General features: G+C 44.7%; 1 protein-coding gene across 1 annotated transcript in view; it reads right to left on the reverse strand.

The window, feature by feature from the left end:
* LOC139279837 (chloride intracellular channel protein 4) overlaps positions 1–14725 on the reverse strand; it is a 130789-nt gene extending 116064 nt beyond the window's left edge. The window contains exon 1 of the mRNA XM_070899092.1: positions 14352–14725. Coding sequence (XP_070755193.1) covers positions 14352–14420 — 69 coding nt within the window. The 5' untranslated portion in view covers positions 14421–14725. The remainder of the gene's footprint in view (positions 1–14351) is intronic.
* Positions 14726–15767: the final 1042 nt, after the last annotated feature.

A 15767-nucleotide genomic window follows, 5' to 3' on the forward strand; every position in this document is an offset into this window, starting at 1 on the left:
TAGTGGCAGGAGAAGGAACCATTGCTGGAAATGCTCTTCCTATGATCAGATTGATAAGAGTGGAGTCAAGCGAGGGCAATCCCACTGTGGAGGCTGCCGACGGGGAGGCAGTTTGCAAAGTCAGAGGATAGTTTTTTTGGAGGAGGGGGTGATGAGGGCAGAGGGAGACAGTAACTGAGAAGAGGGAATCATTTACAACGTCAGCTAGCATAGGGGCCAGAAAGGGAAATTGGGCAGTCACCATCAGAAAGGGGCAGGAGGTTGGTCTCATGGACAAAATGAGCTGGAAGAGGGTGTGAAGGGAGTTAGGAGCAACACTAGAGAAAGAGCTGGGCTCAGGGCTTGGGTGGAGGGAGCCTGGGGCAGGTTTCGTTTGGTGTGCAAGGGAAAGGGGGTAAGCAGCAAAGGCAGCCCAACAGATGGTCTCAGTTATAGTGACCAAAAAGTCCATGAGGGAGTTTTAAGTCACTTTTACAATGCAGCGTTAGTTACAAGAGAGAGTAGAATTACACAGATGTCATTGAGCCAGCCTCCCGTGTTTAGATTTCCACCCAAGGCTATTCACCATCAGATATCATTCACAAGTAGAACTGGCATACCCAACGTCAGGACATAAGACCCACGATAAAATGGGTCTGCCCCGCCACTGAAGCAAGGTAGTTTGGACTGTTTATAGCTCTATTTATAGGTAACATCAAAACCTCAAATTGTGCAGTTCACTGTGGGCTTGATTTTTGGCTTTCTCCGTTTTTTGGGCGAAAACGTTAGCGATGTGTGAAAATTAGTGTTTTCGCTGCGTTACCGAGTTAAGGCCTGACTTTCGGCCTTTGGGGAGCGCATCGCAAAGGGAGACATAGCACAATTAATCGTGGCGTTAAACGCGATCCTCGCCAACTTTAGTGCGGGGCTGGGAGCGCTGCGAGAAAGGCCTTGGGAGGGGGGGGCAAAATTTTTTTTTTAAAAAAACATTAAAGCAACATTACCAAGATCTTTAGCTAACCAATTGCTGCAAAAGAATTAAAAAAATAAAAACTTTATCTTACCTTTTTTTGCAGGTTTTCTAATTTATCGCTGCTGGCAGGGCCGCACCGCTAGGTTTTACCGGTCGGTGTTCTGGGCACGGCGTACGGGTCGGGTAAGTGCCGAAACGCGGATGGTAACACAATCCGCGACGTTACACGTTCGGCACTTCCAAGCAGCGCCACAAACAATGACCCAAGGATCGTTTAGAGACCGGGTTTTTGCCGCGGAGGGTCAAAACGCGGCGAAAATCCGGTTGCAATCCACCCAAAAATCCAGCTACACATATAAAGAACCCAATTCACCTTGTAAAAATATCTTTACTTTGCCCTCAATCATCTCCGCCTGAACTGAACTTGATGGGTGTCCTTCAACATAATAAGCATAAAAATTTACCAAAATTAAAAAATACACAGCATTTTGAGTGTCTGAATAATTCGGACACTCTTGTCTCCCTATTAATGAAGCAGGCACAAATAATTATGCATCATGTATAAATATTGATGAGTCAAATCTGTCTCATAAAAAATTAAATTCTATCAGAAATAATGAAAGCAATGTCAGAAGATGAGACATTTTATTTCCTGTTCTATTTCGAGACAATAAAGTTCCCTTTTGAAAGTTGCACCTTTCTTTATACAAAGACAGATGTTTACACATTGAGACAAATAAGATGCTTATTTTGAAAAGGCAATTGGTCGCTCCCTAAATTGGCAAATAAATTATAATGCTGCTAAACACGTGGAAGATGTTGGCAGACTGTGATACCCTGGTGTGTATACTCTCGAATCTGCAAGGGTACAGTGTTAGTTGATTTCCCCAACTCAGTGTTCTGGTTGTGATGTGCTTCAAGCAAACCAAGTTCACTGAACTAAGTAACAATATCCCTTTAAAAAAAAAATGCCCAGTTTTTCCTCCCCTCCTGAAGGCACTGGTCTGTTGTTGGGGTTCAGTTTCACAAGTGTTCTCTGGTACCTCATCTTAATGGTCATCCTTCATGGGCGAGTTAGACAACAACAGCAACTTGTATTTATATAGCGCCTTTAATGTAGTGAAATGTCCCAAGGCGCTTCTCAGGAATATTATGAGATTAAAAAAATTGACACTGAGCCAATTGGGAGAAATTAGGGCAGGTGACCAAAAGCTTAGTCACAGAGGTAGGTTTTAAGGAGCGTCTTGAAGGAGGAAAGAGAGTAAGAGAGGCAGAAAGGTTTAGGGAGGGAGTTCCAGAGCTTAGGACCCAGGCAACAGAAGGCATGGCCACCAATGGTTGAGGGATTACAATCAGGGATACTCAAGAGGGCAAAATTTGAGGAGCACAGATATCTCGGAGGAGTTGTGGGGCTGGAGGAGATTACAGAGATTGGGAGGGGTGAGGCCATGGAGGGATTTGAAAACAAGGATGAGAATTTTGAAATCAAAGTGTGGCTTAACCAGCAACGAGCCCGGGGGTGATGGGTGAGTGGGACTTGGTGCGAGTTCGAACATGGACAGCCGAGATTTGGATCACCTCTAGTATACGTAGGATAGAATGTGGAAGGCCAGTCAGAAATGCATTGGAATAGTCAAGTCTAGGGGTAACAAAGGCATGAATTAGAGTTTCAGCAGCAGCTGAGCTGAGGTAGGGGCGGAGGATGTTACAGAGGCGGAAATAGGTGGGGTCCAAAATTCAGGGTCTCAAAGAGACCCGTTAATGCCGGTTTGCGTCGGCCATTCCTAAAAATCGAATGGCTGCTGCTTTGGGGTCAACCGGCCGGCCCGACCTAAATTCAGGTTGGGGACTTTTCGGCCTGGACCCCATTCCACCCGAGTAGTTGCACCGCCAATGTTGAGCAATAAAAAAAATACTTACCCATCAATTTTCCCCCGAATCCGTCGATCTCCCACCGCGCGGTGCCCCCGACAGGTCTCTGCCGGTGCACCATCTCTGACTGAGTACGGCCCAGCAGCGCGGCGGCTCTTAAAGGGGAGGGCCCACTGCCGCGACTGCAATGGAAACATTTTAGCTAGCTGACTTACCGATCGGTTGGCAAAATACTGCCCCCGAGTTTGGCTGGGTCGTTATCGGGTAGCCTGGTACCCCCTCGTGTGCCAGGCCACTGGCCCGGCCGAAACCCTCCCTGGTGGCCCAGTGGCTAAAGTTAAAAAATGATAGAATCTCTCCCCTTTAGCGGAGGGGAGAGAGCGTGGTGATGCACGCGCGCTGTGATGTCACCACGACTCCACCGCTGATTGACAATAGCGGAGGCACCGACCGACACACTTTCAGCCAGTCAGCCTGGCTTTGAATCTAAAGTCTGCCCCATTATAATCCATTTCCTGTCGGACTTTGAAAAAACGTCAAAGTCCTGAAAATGGATATACTTGCCGCACCAGGAGTTCCAGCGGTGAGTACCACTCCAAAACTCATAGGTGCGCCAGCTATCTGTTGCACCTTAATTTCGGCCCCATGGTCTTAGTTATGCTGCGGATATATGGTTGAAAGCTCATTTCAGGGTCAAATATGACACCAAGGTTGCGAACAGTCTGGTTCAGCCTCAGACAGAAGTTGGGAAGAGGGATGGAGTTGGTTTCTAGGGAACGGAGTTAATGACTGGGACCGAAAACAACAGCTTCGGACTTCCCAATAGTCAGACAGACAGTGAGTGTTGGTGAGCTTATCGACCCGATCAGAACATCCACACACCCACTTCCAGCAGAAGCTGCTGAATATCCATCAATTGATGAGCCCCTCCCTCAGTTAGCAACGATTCAAAGAGCTAACTGCTGAGTCGACTGTGGTGTCTCTGCTGCTGTCCAGGCCGAGATCAACCAGGCCCAAGTCGAACCGGAGCCCTGCTGGTCAGAATGGCTCAGCTGCTCACTGGGTAAACATGCTGAGCCATCAAAGGATAGTTCAATGTCACTTTAACAGAAAATAGATTACACAACAGGTTCCCAGCAGCAACGTGACATTGTCCGCTACCTTCCAACATGTGTTTACAGCGAATGTCTGAACCTTCACATTTCAGACTAAAAAGGACTGATGTAATATAATCAGCAGCAGATCTCTGCCATTGACCTGCGAACTTCTTCAATAACCGAGATCATCCATTGAATCACAAACACGGCCAGTTTTAATTAATCTAGTTAAATAATGGCACCAGATCCTTTGGATTAATAATGTATGTCTACATGGTAACAGGCAAGGTGACATATGCACACAATGAGCCTGAATTGCTTTTGCTTTTTCAATTATCAGCTATTCAAAGAATTAAATATTTGCTTCAGAAAACACAGTCATCACACCATCTCTTAGGGTGCCTTAGGAGAATAATTGTAGAATAAAGATTAAAGGGATGCTGCCACCATGGCAAACACCACACCAGATCTGTGTACAGATGCACGCAATACTGCAATTAGTAACACTAATCTATGTCACTGCCACATCTCGTAGTGGAAGTTAATGAATTTTCTAATGCTTTTAATGAAAATCAAGATTAAAGTGCAAAACATATATTTCAATAAACCTTGTACTACATTAGACACAGTAACCAAACTCAAAAAGGACAGGCAGTATAGCGATGAGATGCTACAGTGACAACGGCCCTTGAACAGTTAATGCCTTGTCACGATAGTCTGTGGGTTGGGTAGATTAGGCAGACTGTAGCCCGAGGGCTAAAGACAGCAAACTGTTCAAAGATCCCAGACAACCGTAACAAGCTAGGAGCTCCGTTATAATGTTGATATTCTAATGTGGATATTTTAAATTCAAAATGAATCTAAAACAAAAATATAAACTGCTGGGAACACTCAGCAGGTCAGTCAGCATCTGTGGAGAAGTCGCATGAATGAACTGACAGTTCTGATGAAGGGTCCACATGTGAAACGTTGGGGCAATTTTGTTTCGGACAGTGGGGCAGGCGTTCAATGCAATCGTGCCACTCACTCTTGGTCAGAAGCTTGAGTATTTTTGATGACCAGCCCTCACTTGGATAATGAGGGCCAGATGCGAGGGTTGAACCAGCGCTCACAGGCAGCACGTAGGTTACAGTGGGGGGGAATACCAGCAGGTCCTCCACGGAGCGGGCAGAAGTTCCATATTAATGGATGAAGGGCGTGGACAGGCCAGAATAGGCCATTCAACGTTTGTGGGACCAGGAGGAACATTCATCTCCCTTCTGGTCCAACTAAAATCATGCAGAAAACTTTTAATTACCTGTTTCTTATCTTTATTTTCAAATCCCTCCATGGCCTTGCCCCTCGCTATCTCTGTAGTCTTCTCCAGCCCCAGAACCCCCGTGAGATGTCTGCGTTCCTCTAATTCTGCCCTCTTGAGCATCCCTGATTATAATCACTTAACCATTGGTGGCCGTGCCTTCTGCTGCCTAGGCCCCAAGCTCTGGAACTCCCTGCCTAAACCTCTCCACCTCTCTTTTCTCCTTCAAGACGCTCCTTAAAACCTACCTCTGACCAATCATTTGGTCACTTGCGCTAATTTCTCCTTATGCAGCTCGGTGTTAAATTTTTTATTTCATATTACTCCTGTGAAGCGCCTTGAGACATTTCACGACGTTAAAGGCGCTATGTAAATACATGTTGCTGTTGTTGTTTCTGGAGGAGTTTGCACTGGTCCTTTCAAGGACCACTTTTTAGGCCACTTGACGCCTCTCATCAGTGGGCCGAGTGCGCTCGATGCATGTTTCAGCCATTAGTACCTCAAAGTTGCCTCAGGATCCCACAGTGTGTGTAGGACCCCTATTTGCATATTAAAAGTAGGCTCATGTCTAAAAATGGCCACCCATTTCAATCACGGGTTGGAAAGGCCGTCGGCTATATCGGGAGGAGGAACAGGGCAGTAACTGGTGCATGGCCATTTTAGACCCACATCCACCCCGTTCCCACCAGGGTGGGACCCTGAAAATCGACCCGGTTAACTTAACGGTTCTCTCCTCAGACGCCGACTGGCCTGCCGAGACTCTCGGTACAGTTTCTTGAATAGACGGTTATCTGAAGACTCCCTAATAAGACAAGAGATCCCAGAGAAATCAAAGAGTGTGCAGCACAGCAATAAACAGGACAATAGAGCTGCTTAACCCAGTGAGCAGCCCGGCCATACAAAACAGCAAGGTCCCAGGTTCAATTCCCAGTCTGCACTGAGTTAACTGATATAATCTGGGAGAGCAGTCGGAATGCTACGGTTTGTCTTTGCACCCTGGGTTAACCAGACCAAAACTGGCCAGGGTTCCTAGCCCTATTTGCTAATCAGTAACTCCTGATGCAAGTGCGTGTGGGCCGTGAGAGGACTGGGCTCGGCTGTGATTCCCCAGTGCAAGAACAGCATGCTGAGAGTTACTATCTATGCTCACTTAGGCAAGGCACTGCAGAGCAATCGGTGCCCATGGAACTGTTGCCCAGAATTCCCTCTACCAAGATTTTTTAAAGTAAAATCTGGTAATCAGGTCCCATCTCATGATCTTTCTATTTTAGCCTTTCTGCTAACCCCCTACTCACAGCCTCAAAAAGTATTTTGCTTGTGTATAGGTTAAAAAGTTTAATAACAGCCTTCTGGATTATTGCCCAGAACTAAATCTAAGCCACTGTCACCAGGTCAGCTTGAATTAATTCCTGCTTGAATAATGTCAGCTGTGAGTAGTTTACAAATGAGGCAAAAGGGATGTGATTGTGGCGTACAGCAAGCACAGGTGGGCTTCCTGGACAAAAGGCAAGTGTCCACACACATACAATCCGCCCAAGAGACTAGATAGGAAGAAATGTCGCACTGCTCTTACAGAAGCAATGCAGGCCCTTGCATCTATAACGATAATCAAGCTGAACACAGAGGCAGCACAACTTTCAAGCAATGACGCAATATTATTTAACGCACCTTTTTAGATTCTTGGGCGGGAGCAAACGAGGCCAAAGACTCCGCCCCACTATCAGTTGGTGACCTTGTATATTTCATTCTTGCCTTTCTGAAATCCTGATCCTGGCTCCACCCCAGAACAAGAGATAGGCAGATCAGTATCAAACTATTCAGACTTGACCTGACTTTACAGAAGGTATCAGCCATTTGTGGTCCTTTGATGAATTAGCCATTGTTCCTTGCAGACTCCCGATATGTCAGGAGAAGTGATGCTATTTGCAGTGAAATACTATCAAGTACTTTGAAAATAATGAGTTGCTCCAAAAGGTGAGTGGCTACCAACATCACCTCCAAATATTTCACTAACACTATTAACTCCTTGAGCACTGAATCGCTTCCATGAATTTCATTCTACATTCTTCGTCTTCGTTTATAAAAAAATAATTACAGGAGTTTTTCAAACTGCAAAGCAGAATTAATAAAATGTCACACGCACAGATTTCTTTATAAACTGTATTCTTTAAATGCATGCAATAGAATTGTTTTCTTTTCTTTTCTCATGGTGCAGAAAACCAAAGGGTTAAATTTACTGGAGCTGGAATTTTCTTTTGACTTGCATTGGCCAAATGACTAGACTATTAAAATGCCATCTGTTTTAGATCTAGTTCCAAAAAATTTAAATTCACAAGCTGTGGCAACTGTTGTACTGAGTTTGGATGGTTAACCTCAGGGCGGTAGAGTATTATAGTTTCCTCTTAAATAAACGCCTCTTAAAACAAGGCTTCTATTTTTGTAATATCTGTGTAAAGGTTTACTCCCAAATATTTCAACATGCACCATGAAGCCTAAAATCAACCAGTGCTTTACTTTGGCTTGCATTCAGTTTCTATCAACACCAGAGTACAAGCCATTCCTGCAGTGCCTATTTTAAGGCCTGTAATGATAGATGAAAGCTTATGTGCCAGTGCAGTTTTTACACCATTTTACATAACATATTTAAAATAAAGGTGAAAATTATTTGCAGCTCGCTAACGACAGATTCTGCAATCAAAGTGCTACAAATCCCTGTTTGGAGCAGCACAGACAAATGCAGTATGCTATAATGGAACAATGGGATGGGATGGGAGGGGCGGGGTGGGTGTGAGCTGTTGGTATTCCTTCAGTAGCAGTTTTTAAAATATATATTCATGTTATATATTTTTGTTAACTAGGTCTATTTACATGTCCTCTTGTTTGAAATGAATGTTTTGGTTTGCTATTGCATGGAACTTACTGCCCTTACTGCACCATTTCAAGCATGACATGATTTATTCAGTTTTGCACAAAAGATGCAATGCCCTTGAATCTCCTCTCACCTGGTGATTGTGAAAAGTCTGAGACTAATGTGCCCAGTCTCTCCCAGAGCAGAGATATGTGACTTTCTGCTGCTAACACAATTACAAAAGACTAATTTAAATTTTCCTTCCACATATCCCATATTGCAACAATGACTGTGGCCGTAAAGTGCTTTGCGAGACGCCCAGTGGTCATAAAAGGTGCTTATATCAATGCAAGTCTTTCTTTTGTCTTTTTTCAGACTTTCAGTTCAAGTACTATTTATGAACAAAAGAAAGAACTTGCATTTATATCGCACTTTTCACAAACTCTGGATTTTCCGGTCCTTTGCACTGTGGGTTTTGCCCCGGAGCGGCGTGGAAGGCAGCGGTGAGGTCTCCTGTGCCCCGCCCCGATCCTCCGGTCGGGTTTTGCGGCGGTGCTGAGCAGCACCGTTGGGAAGAGCTGCGCCGGGTGTGCAACGCCCTGGTGGCGATGCCGGCACGAGCCCGGAGGTGCGCCCGCAATGACCGCCTGGGAAATCAGAGCCGTGCCGTGCGGCGGGGAGTAAGTGCGAGTATTTTTTGTTTAAATGTTTTGTGCGATTTGTGTTGTGGTGGCGTGGGCAATGTTTTAGGAATGTTTTAGTGGGGTTTTTTTAGGTTCTCCCCCCCCCCCACCCAGGCCTCTCTGGGAGCGCTCACGGTCCGACTTTTTAGCTCGTGAGTTTCCCATCCTTGCGCCACGAAACGTGTACAACGCCTCCCTTAGCGTTGCGCCCCCTGATGCCCAAACTTACATATTAAAGCGTAATCTATTCCCGGCCGTTAGCTTTCCTGCCCCACCTCCATTATTGCCCCAAAAACAGAAAAGCCAGAAATCCAGCCCAGGGTGTCCAAAAGCGTTTTAGAGCCAATGAAGTACTGTTGAAGTGTAATCATTTGTTGTAATGCAGGAAATACGGCAGCCAATTTACGCATAGCAAGGTCCCACAAATAGCAATATGATAATGACCAGATTGTTTGCTTTAATGATGTTGCGTAAGGGATAAATATTGGTTATCCCTGGGAAAACTCCCCTGCACTTCTCCGCCAAAAAGTGCGTTGGGATATTTTACGTCCACCTGAGAAGGCAGGTGTGTGCCATCTGACATCAACAGTAACTGTGGTGAAACCAAGAGAATATTGGCGCACTTGTGTCAGGTGGACCTGAATTCGAGAGCAAGAAAGTGACACATCAATGGAAGTGGATTAGGTCAGCATTTCAAGGATGTGCAGTTTTCCTGCCATGAATCTATGAATTAGAACTCAGTATGTTCAAGGCTGCAGGGCTTTTATCCATTACAATTCTTTTCCCTAAAATAAACTACCATGCCACAACAAGGAGCTGAGTAAAGAAAAAGAATGGATACTTATTTCTGTTTACTGTACACATCAAATCAAAGCTTTTCATAGATTATTTCTTCGGATGCAGACATGCTGTCGCCCAGGCTCTCTGATCAATAAGGGACATTTTAAACTTTGGTAACTAGCTATTTGCAAAACAAAGTTTAACGTCTTGCATATGAAGCGCAGATTTATTTATTAAGATTGACGTTGATCCTGCTGTTCTGCACAGGACTTACACTGATAATGTGACAAGTTGAATTTCAGATTTCCTGCTCACATCAATTTTGATTAAGAGCCTGTTGAAGTGGATTCAGTTAAATTCACAAGACGACAGCAATATCCTTTGGCATTAAAATAGAAAAGTACAGATGCAATATTTTGAATGGAATTTTAATCAGGGTCTCAACCAAGATAACTTTTTTTTTTAAGTGTGTAGTAAACACTTATGTATTTAGCATTTGCAATGTTGATGTCCCGATTGTTAATTGAGAGATTTCTGCAATCTGTGAATGATTGCCACATGCTTAAAATGTTTAACTTTATGAAAAGAAATTTACTGGGAGTGAACTTATCTTCACATTAACTAAATTGTTAAATGTAAACAATTAGCTAAACTCCTCACATAGGGCTCAAATTTCCCCAATTGTCTGAGCCATTTTTTTGGCATGTACTGGTTTTTTTTGGAGTAAGTTCAAATCTCCAAGTTTCTCCAAAGTTTCTGCACTAGCATCATTCACTTAGGCAGGATTTTTTTAGGCTACAATTTTTTTACCTCATTTTTTACCTCACCTACCACCCGCGCCAATTCTGGCCATTTAAGCAAGCTTGGCCAGCTCCGATTTACTCCAATTTTTCTTAGGACGACGTATGTGTCCGCTCTGGAAAAACCTCGGCCGTTAACAAAATCGCCGCAGGTAAAGAATTAGCGCAGCAGATGCAGTTCCACGGCCGGACAGCAGCAGCAGCAGAGAGGGAGAGAGAATGGGAGGGGGGAGTGGGGGGGGGGGTGGTGTGGGGAAAGAGAGGAGAGAGGAGGGAGGCCCTTCAGCCAGGGATAGCAGCGGCAACTGGCACTGGGAGGAGGGAGGCCTTTCAGCTAGGGTTAGGAGCGGCCCTGGGCACCGGGAGTGAGGGGAGGGGAGGGGAGGGGGATAGACTTTTGTCATAAACTCTTTAATAATTTAATGCTGGTAATCTGTTGCAATTTGCAAGGTCCTTGTGCAGGTTGCTGTGAGCTGGCCAGAATGTGTTGTATGTTTCACTTTCCAGCCTCAGCCCGCAGTGTGTCCCTCGTTACCCTGGCAACCCGATATTTTTGGCGCAGATCTTAGGCTCCACACCCCCCAAAGCTAAAGGACAGGCTATGCAGCGCCAAAATCAACAATTCAAACAGGGAGAGTTGGATGATTTTTTTTGGGGGGGCGTAGTTGGGCGTACTCTTCAAGTACGCAAAAAAACGGCTTTGGGGAAAATTGAGCCCACAGAATTAAATCGAATCGAGTCTACTGCTCAGAAAGAAGCCTTTCGTTCCAACTGATCTATGCTGGTGATTATACTCCACTCAATTCTCCTCTCACGTACAGTAAAAGTTTACAAAGTGCTTTGCAAAGAAGGGTGGGGAAGGTTAAAGAATGGGCCAAAGGCTTTTGAGCAAGCCTTTGACAGCAGGGAGGGAGTAGCAAAGTGCAGGGATCGAGGGAGTGTGTCTCACAGGGCAGGGTTGCAGTGCCCGAAAGCGAAACCATTGATGGTGAAGCGGTGGCAGCGGAGCACAAGGGGTTAACAGTGTCACTGAAGCGCTGCCTTAACTTACGGATTGTCTGCATGAAATCACCAAGCTGGGGCAGGGCGAGGTCATGGAGACTTTGAAGATGAAGACGAGAATCAATTTGCTGGGGCATGGAAGGCAATCAAGCTCAGAAAGTACGTGGGACGTTTTATGGGTGAAGAGACAGAACATAGCATTCTGAATGAGTTGTAACTTGTGGATGTCTGGCATGGGGGAGTTGGCTAGGAGGGCGTTAAGCTAAGCATCAGAGTGTCAAATGCATGTGCTAGGGTTTCAGCTGCAGTGGGGAGGGGGGAGGGGGGCGGGGGGGCGGGGGAACTGTTGTGGAGGTGGAATGAAATGATCTTGGAATGGGATGGAGGAAGGTAGCTCAGCATGGGGTCATGAAGTATGCTGCTTTAGCCTGAGGAGGCACCAGGGGGCGCTGGACAGAACCAAGACCAGGAGCCATGTCGATGCTGATGGGAGTCACAGAGATCAGCTTCAGCTTTTTCAGTAAGCTTGGCTCAGTTGGTAGCACTCTTCCCTCTGCGTCGGCAGGTTGTGGGTTTAAGCCCCACTACAGACTTGAGCACACAGTTGGAGATGATATGTGCAGAATTGAGGGAGTGCCATTTACTAGATGAGATGTAAAGCCGAGGCCCTGCTTACTCAGATGGACGAAAACAGTTCCATGGCACTATTTAAAGGTTCGCCTCATGTCCCATGCAACAGCCCTCCCTCCAACCACCACCAAAAAAACAGATTATTTGGTTATTTATTCATTTGCTGTTTGTGGGACCTTGCTGTGCAAAAGTGATTTTCCATATTTACATCACAACAGATTGAAGTTGCCCCCTGTGTTTACCTACATATCATCGTTCCATCCTGTGTATTGGTTCTGCCTTTGCAGTCAGCGAAAACAGATAAAGAGTTAATGATTACCACATCCTTGTCTTTACACTTTTCTCAAATGTCTCTTTTGTAAGTGATTTTGGTGGGCCAGCCAGCAATAACTCGATTATGGTGTGATAATGTGCTATTACCGGCTTTTCATTGTTTTAGGATTGTCCAGTTATTGGGGCCCATGATTTCCATAGTGGTTGATTGGGTACTTGGCTTCTTGCATATTATGGATGAGTTCTGTACAAGAGATAATGGCTGGTAATTTGAGTATCTCTTAGGGGGTGAATTGGTGCTGCATCTTTGGGATATCCTGATGACTTGACAAGGTGCAACAAAAATGCCAATTCTTAATCAGTGAGCATAACCAGGCTATTCAACAGTGACAGCATCACAGGCAAGCCCAAATTGGTCTTCAGCTGATGTCCACAAATGCTCATTTTCCAATGGTGGGCACTGGACAGAGATCATAAACAACAACATAAGAACATAAGAAATAGGAGCAGGAGTAGGCCATTTAACCCTTCAAGCCTGCTCTGCCATTCAATAAGATCATGGCTGATCTGATCATGGACTCAGCTCCACTTCCCTTCCTGCTCCCTATAACCCTTTACTCCCTTATCGCTCAAAAATCTATCTCCGCCCTAAATATATTCAATGACCCAGCCTCCACAGCTCTCTGGGGCAGAGAATTCCATAGATTTACAACCCTCTGAGAGAAGAAATTCCTCCTCATCTCAGTTTTAAATGGGTGGCCCCTTATTCTGAGACTATGTCCCCTAGTTTTAGTTTCCCTTATGAGTGGAAACGTCCTCTCTGCATCCACCTTGTCGAGCCCTCTCATTATCTTATGTGTTTCAATAAGAAACCTATCTGAATGTTCTGTCCCCATGCCCAGTGCCACAACGCCAATTGAAGTGCCCCTTACCCCATGCACCGGCCATCTCAGCATGGCCTGGACTTGCCCAGTCTGTATGATTCCGTTCCTCGCTGGGCAATGCACAAAGGAGACTTCGAAGAGTTCATGGGTGTAGTCTTTGGTATGTGTGCAGACGTTGTACTTAATCATTCTGGTGCTTCAAGTCGCCTGTTGCCCAGGTAAATGACTTGTCTTAAACGGATCATTCCAATCATGACAGACTAACAGCTCCGTGACGGAGATGGTAAAGTTCGTTTGAAAAAAAAAACTTTCGGAAACTGATGAGGGAATGAAGGGGTGGGGTTGGCCAGATTGCTCATTGTTCCATCACGACCACTCCGTGAATGATAGTTTTGGTGCTGACGTAGGAAGCCATTTTATCATACAATTTTCAGAAGCCACACCCAAAAATCTCTTGCAGACAATATAAATATTAACATATTTCTTTGCTTGCGAATTGAAATCAGAAGTCACAGTCTGTGTGTATAGAAGCGGTTCAGGGCATTTTCTGTAGGTACTGAGTGAATCAATTCATACATACTCAAAGAACCTGATTTATTTACATAATCTTTATAGCTAGAAGTATACGTCTGATATCGATCTCAAGTGGCTCCGGTTTAGGTAAAGGAACTCTAATCAACGGGGAGTGGTTTAACGCCATCACTGACCCACTATGCCTCCACAAAGCCGCTTCTTACAGTAACAAGTTCCACAGGAGTGCTTGAATTTCACTTAAAACAATTACTTCTAAGCACAACTTCACACAAAAAGAAACCAATACTGCAATGCCCATTGTATTCCATATAACTGACTGCATACAATTGATTGACAGCTCTGCATGTTAAATTAATTAAAATGTTTATTGACCCACAACTGTTTCATGTATGCTTGAGAATATCACACAGATGTAAGAAAGCTGTGCAAAGCACACCAAATATAGAATTAAATCATAAAGTCATAATAAAGTACAGAATGTTGTACTTTGAGCACAATTCTATTTTGAGCAGGTACACAACTATCCGGAGTCAATGGTTCAACGGTATAATAGCAACCAGTTTCGCCTAAATATAAAAATAGGTTTATAGGTTTATTCTGGTGAGAAAAAGGCAATGGACACAGCAGAGCCAAGAGCCTCGCATACAGCTGTCTGCTGGCTGTTTCTGGAATAAAGAGTCAAATTCTGGCACATCCTACCTTAACAAACAACTCTATCAAAGGATCCTTATGTCCGTCCACTCCATTCTGTGGGGTCGAGTGAGCCATGTTGAAGTAACTTCAAGATCTCTTCAATGGTCCACTGATTCTGACTTTCCGCCCAAGTTTACAGACTTGCTTCTTTTTTTTTCTCTCAGTCTCAATTCAGACCAGCTGCTACAAACCACTCTTCAGCAGAAAAGAGATAACCTCTTGCGTTTCTGAGCCTGTTCAAACAGTGCTGATCAGAGCCTGCCTGTCTGTAGTAACACGAGTCTCTCGCTCCTCTGTGAGGTGCTTTCTTTAGCCACGTCCTGGGGAACTGGGTGGTGAAGTGTGGAGCGGTGCAGTTTCCTCGGCTCACTCTACATGGTCATTGTGTGCAGCACAAACTCGCTGAGGGAAAAAAAAGCAGCTGGAATATTTAAAGCTGGTGATGTCATGCAATACAAAAAAAAGGGCAGGCCTGTGGAGAGCGTCAAAGCACAAAGCACGAGCAGCCAACAAATCAGATATAGCTAGACCAAAAATGTACAAGTCTGGGCTATTCCTAAACTTATCTACTGTAATTCCACTTTAGCTCACTGATTAGAGGCAGAGTCTAAGAGGCGAGAGAGCTGGAAAAATCCACATTCTAATGTAAAAATGTAATCTCTCATCATCATATTTAGTTGAATCAATTAACAAGCAGAGGATTTTTTCCACACACACCAATTTTTTTCTTCTGTGCGGTAGCATTTTTTACTCCTGCCTCTCTGAAGCGCCTTGGAGTATTTTTCTACGTTAAGGGTGCTATATAAATGCAAGTTGTTGTCTCTTTGTACTCGTTCAGAAAATTACGCCGCTGTATTATTACACAACAGATCTTTCTTTAAACATTTTAATCAAAGAACAGTGCTTAGGAGACACACTTTGATCTGTTATATCGTCAGCTGGACGAATACGAACATAAGAAATAGGAGCAGGAGTAGGCCCTCCGGCCCCTCGAGCCTGCTCCGCCATTTAATAAGATCATGGCTGATCATCGGCCTCAACTCCACTTTCCCGCCCAATCTCCATATCCCCAGATTCCTCCACATAAGGAATATATTATTCAGTTTGCTTCATTAAAAAAATGTTGGTGATACACATAATTAGATATCAAATATTACACCGAATTGACTGTTAAACTGACGTTCAGGCTGATTGCACATTACTAGATATCAATACATCAGAACATTTGATGTTTAAGGATATTCCTCCTATTGATCTGCTTATCAAGTTTTTATCGAAATATACAGTACGTTTTCTCAGATCTCTGCAAATTCTACAATAGGGAAGGCAGCAATGCCCGAATAGCAGTGAGGCAGTGCTGCTGTTGCCGGAGGATGGGGTAATCACTTTAGGAGGCAACAGTGCGTCTGCCAGCAAATGTAG

This window comes from Pristiophorus japonicus, chromosome 14, assembly GCF_044704955.1.
Source record: "Pristiophorus japonicus isolate sPriJap1 chromosome 14, sPriJap1.hap1, whole genome shotgun sequence".
NCBI lineage: Eukaryota > Metazoa > Chordata > Chondrichthyes > Pristiophoridae > Pristiophorus > Pristiophorus japonicus.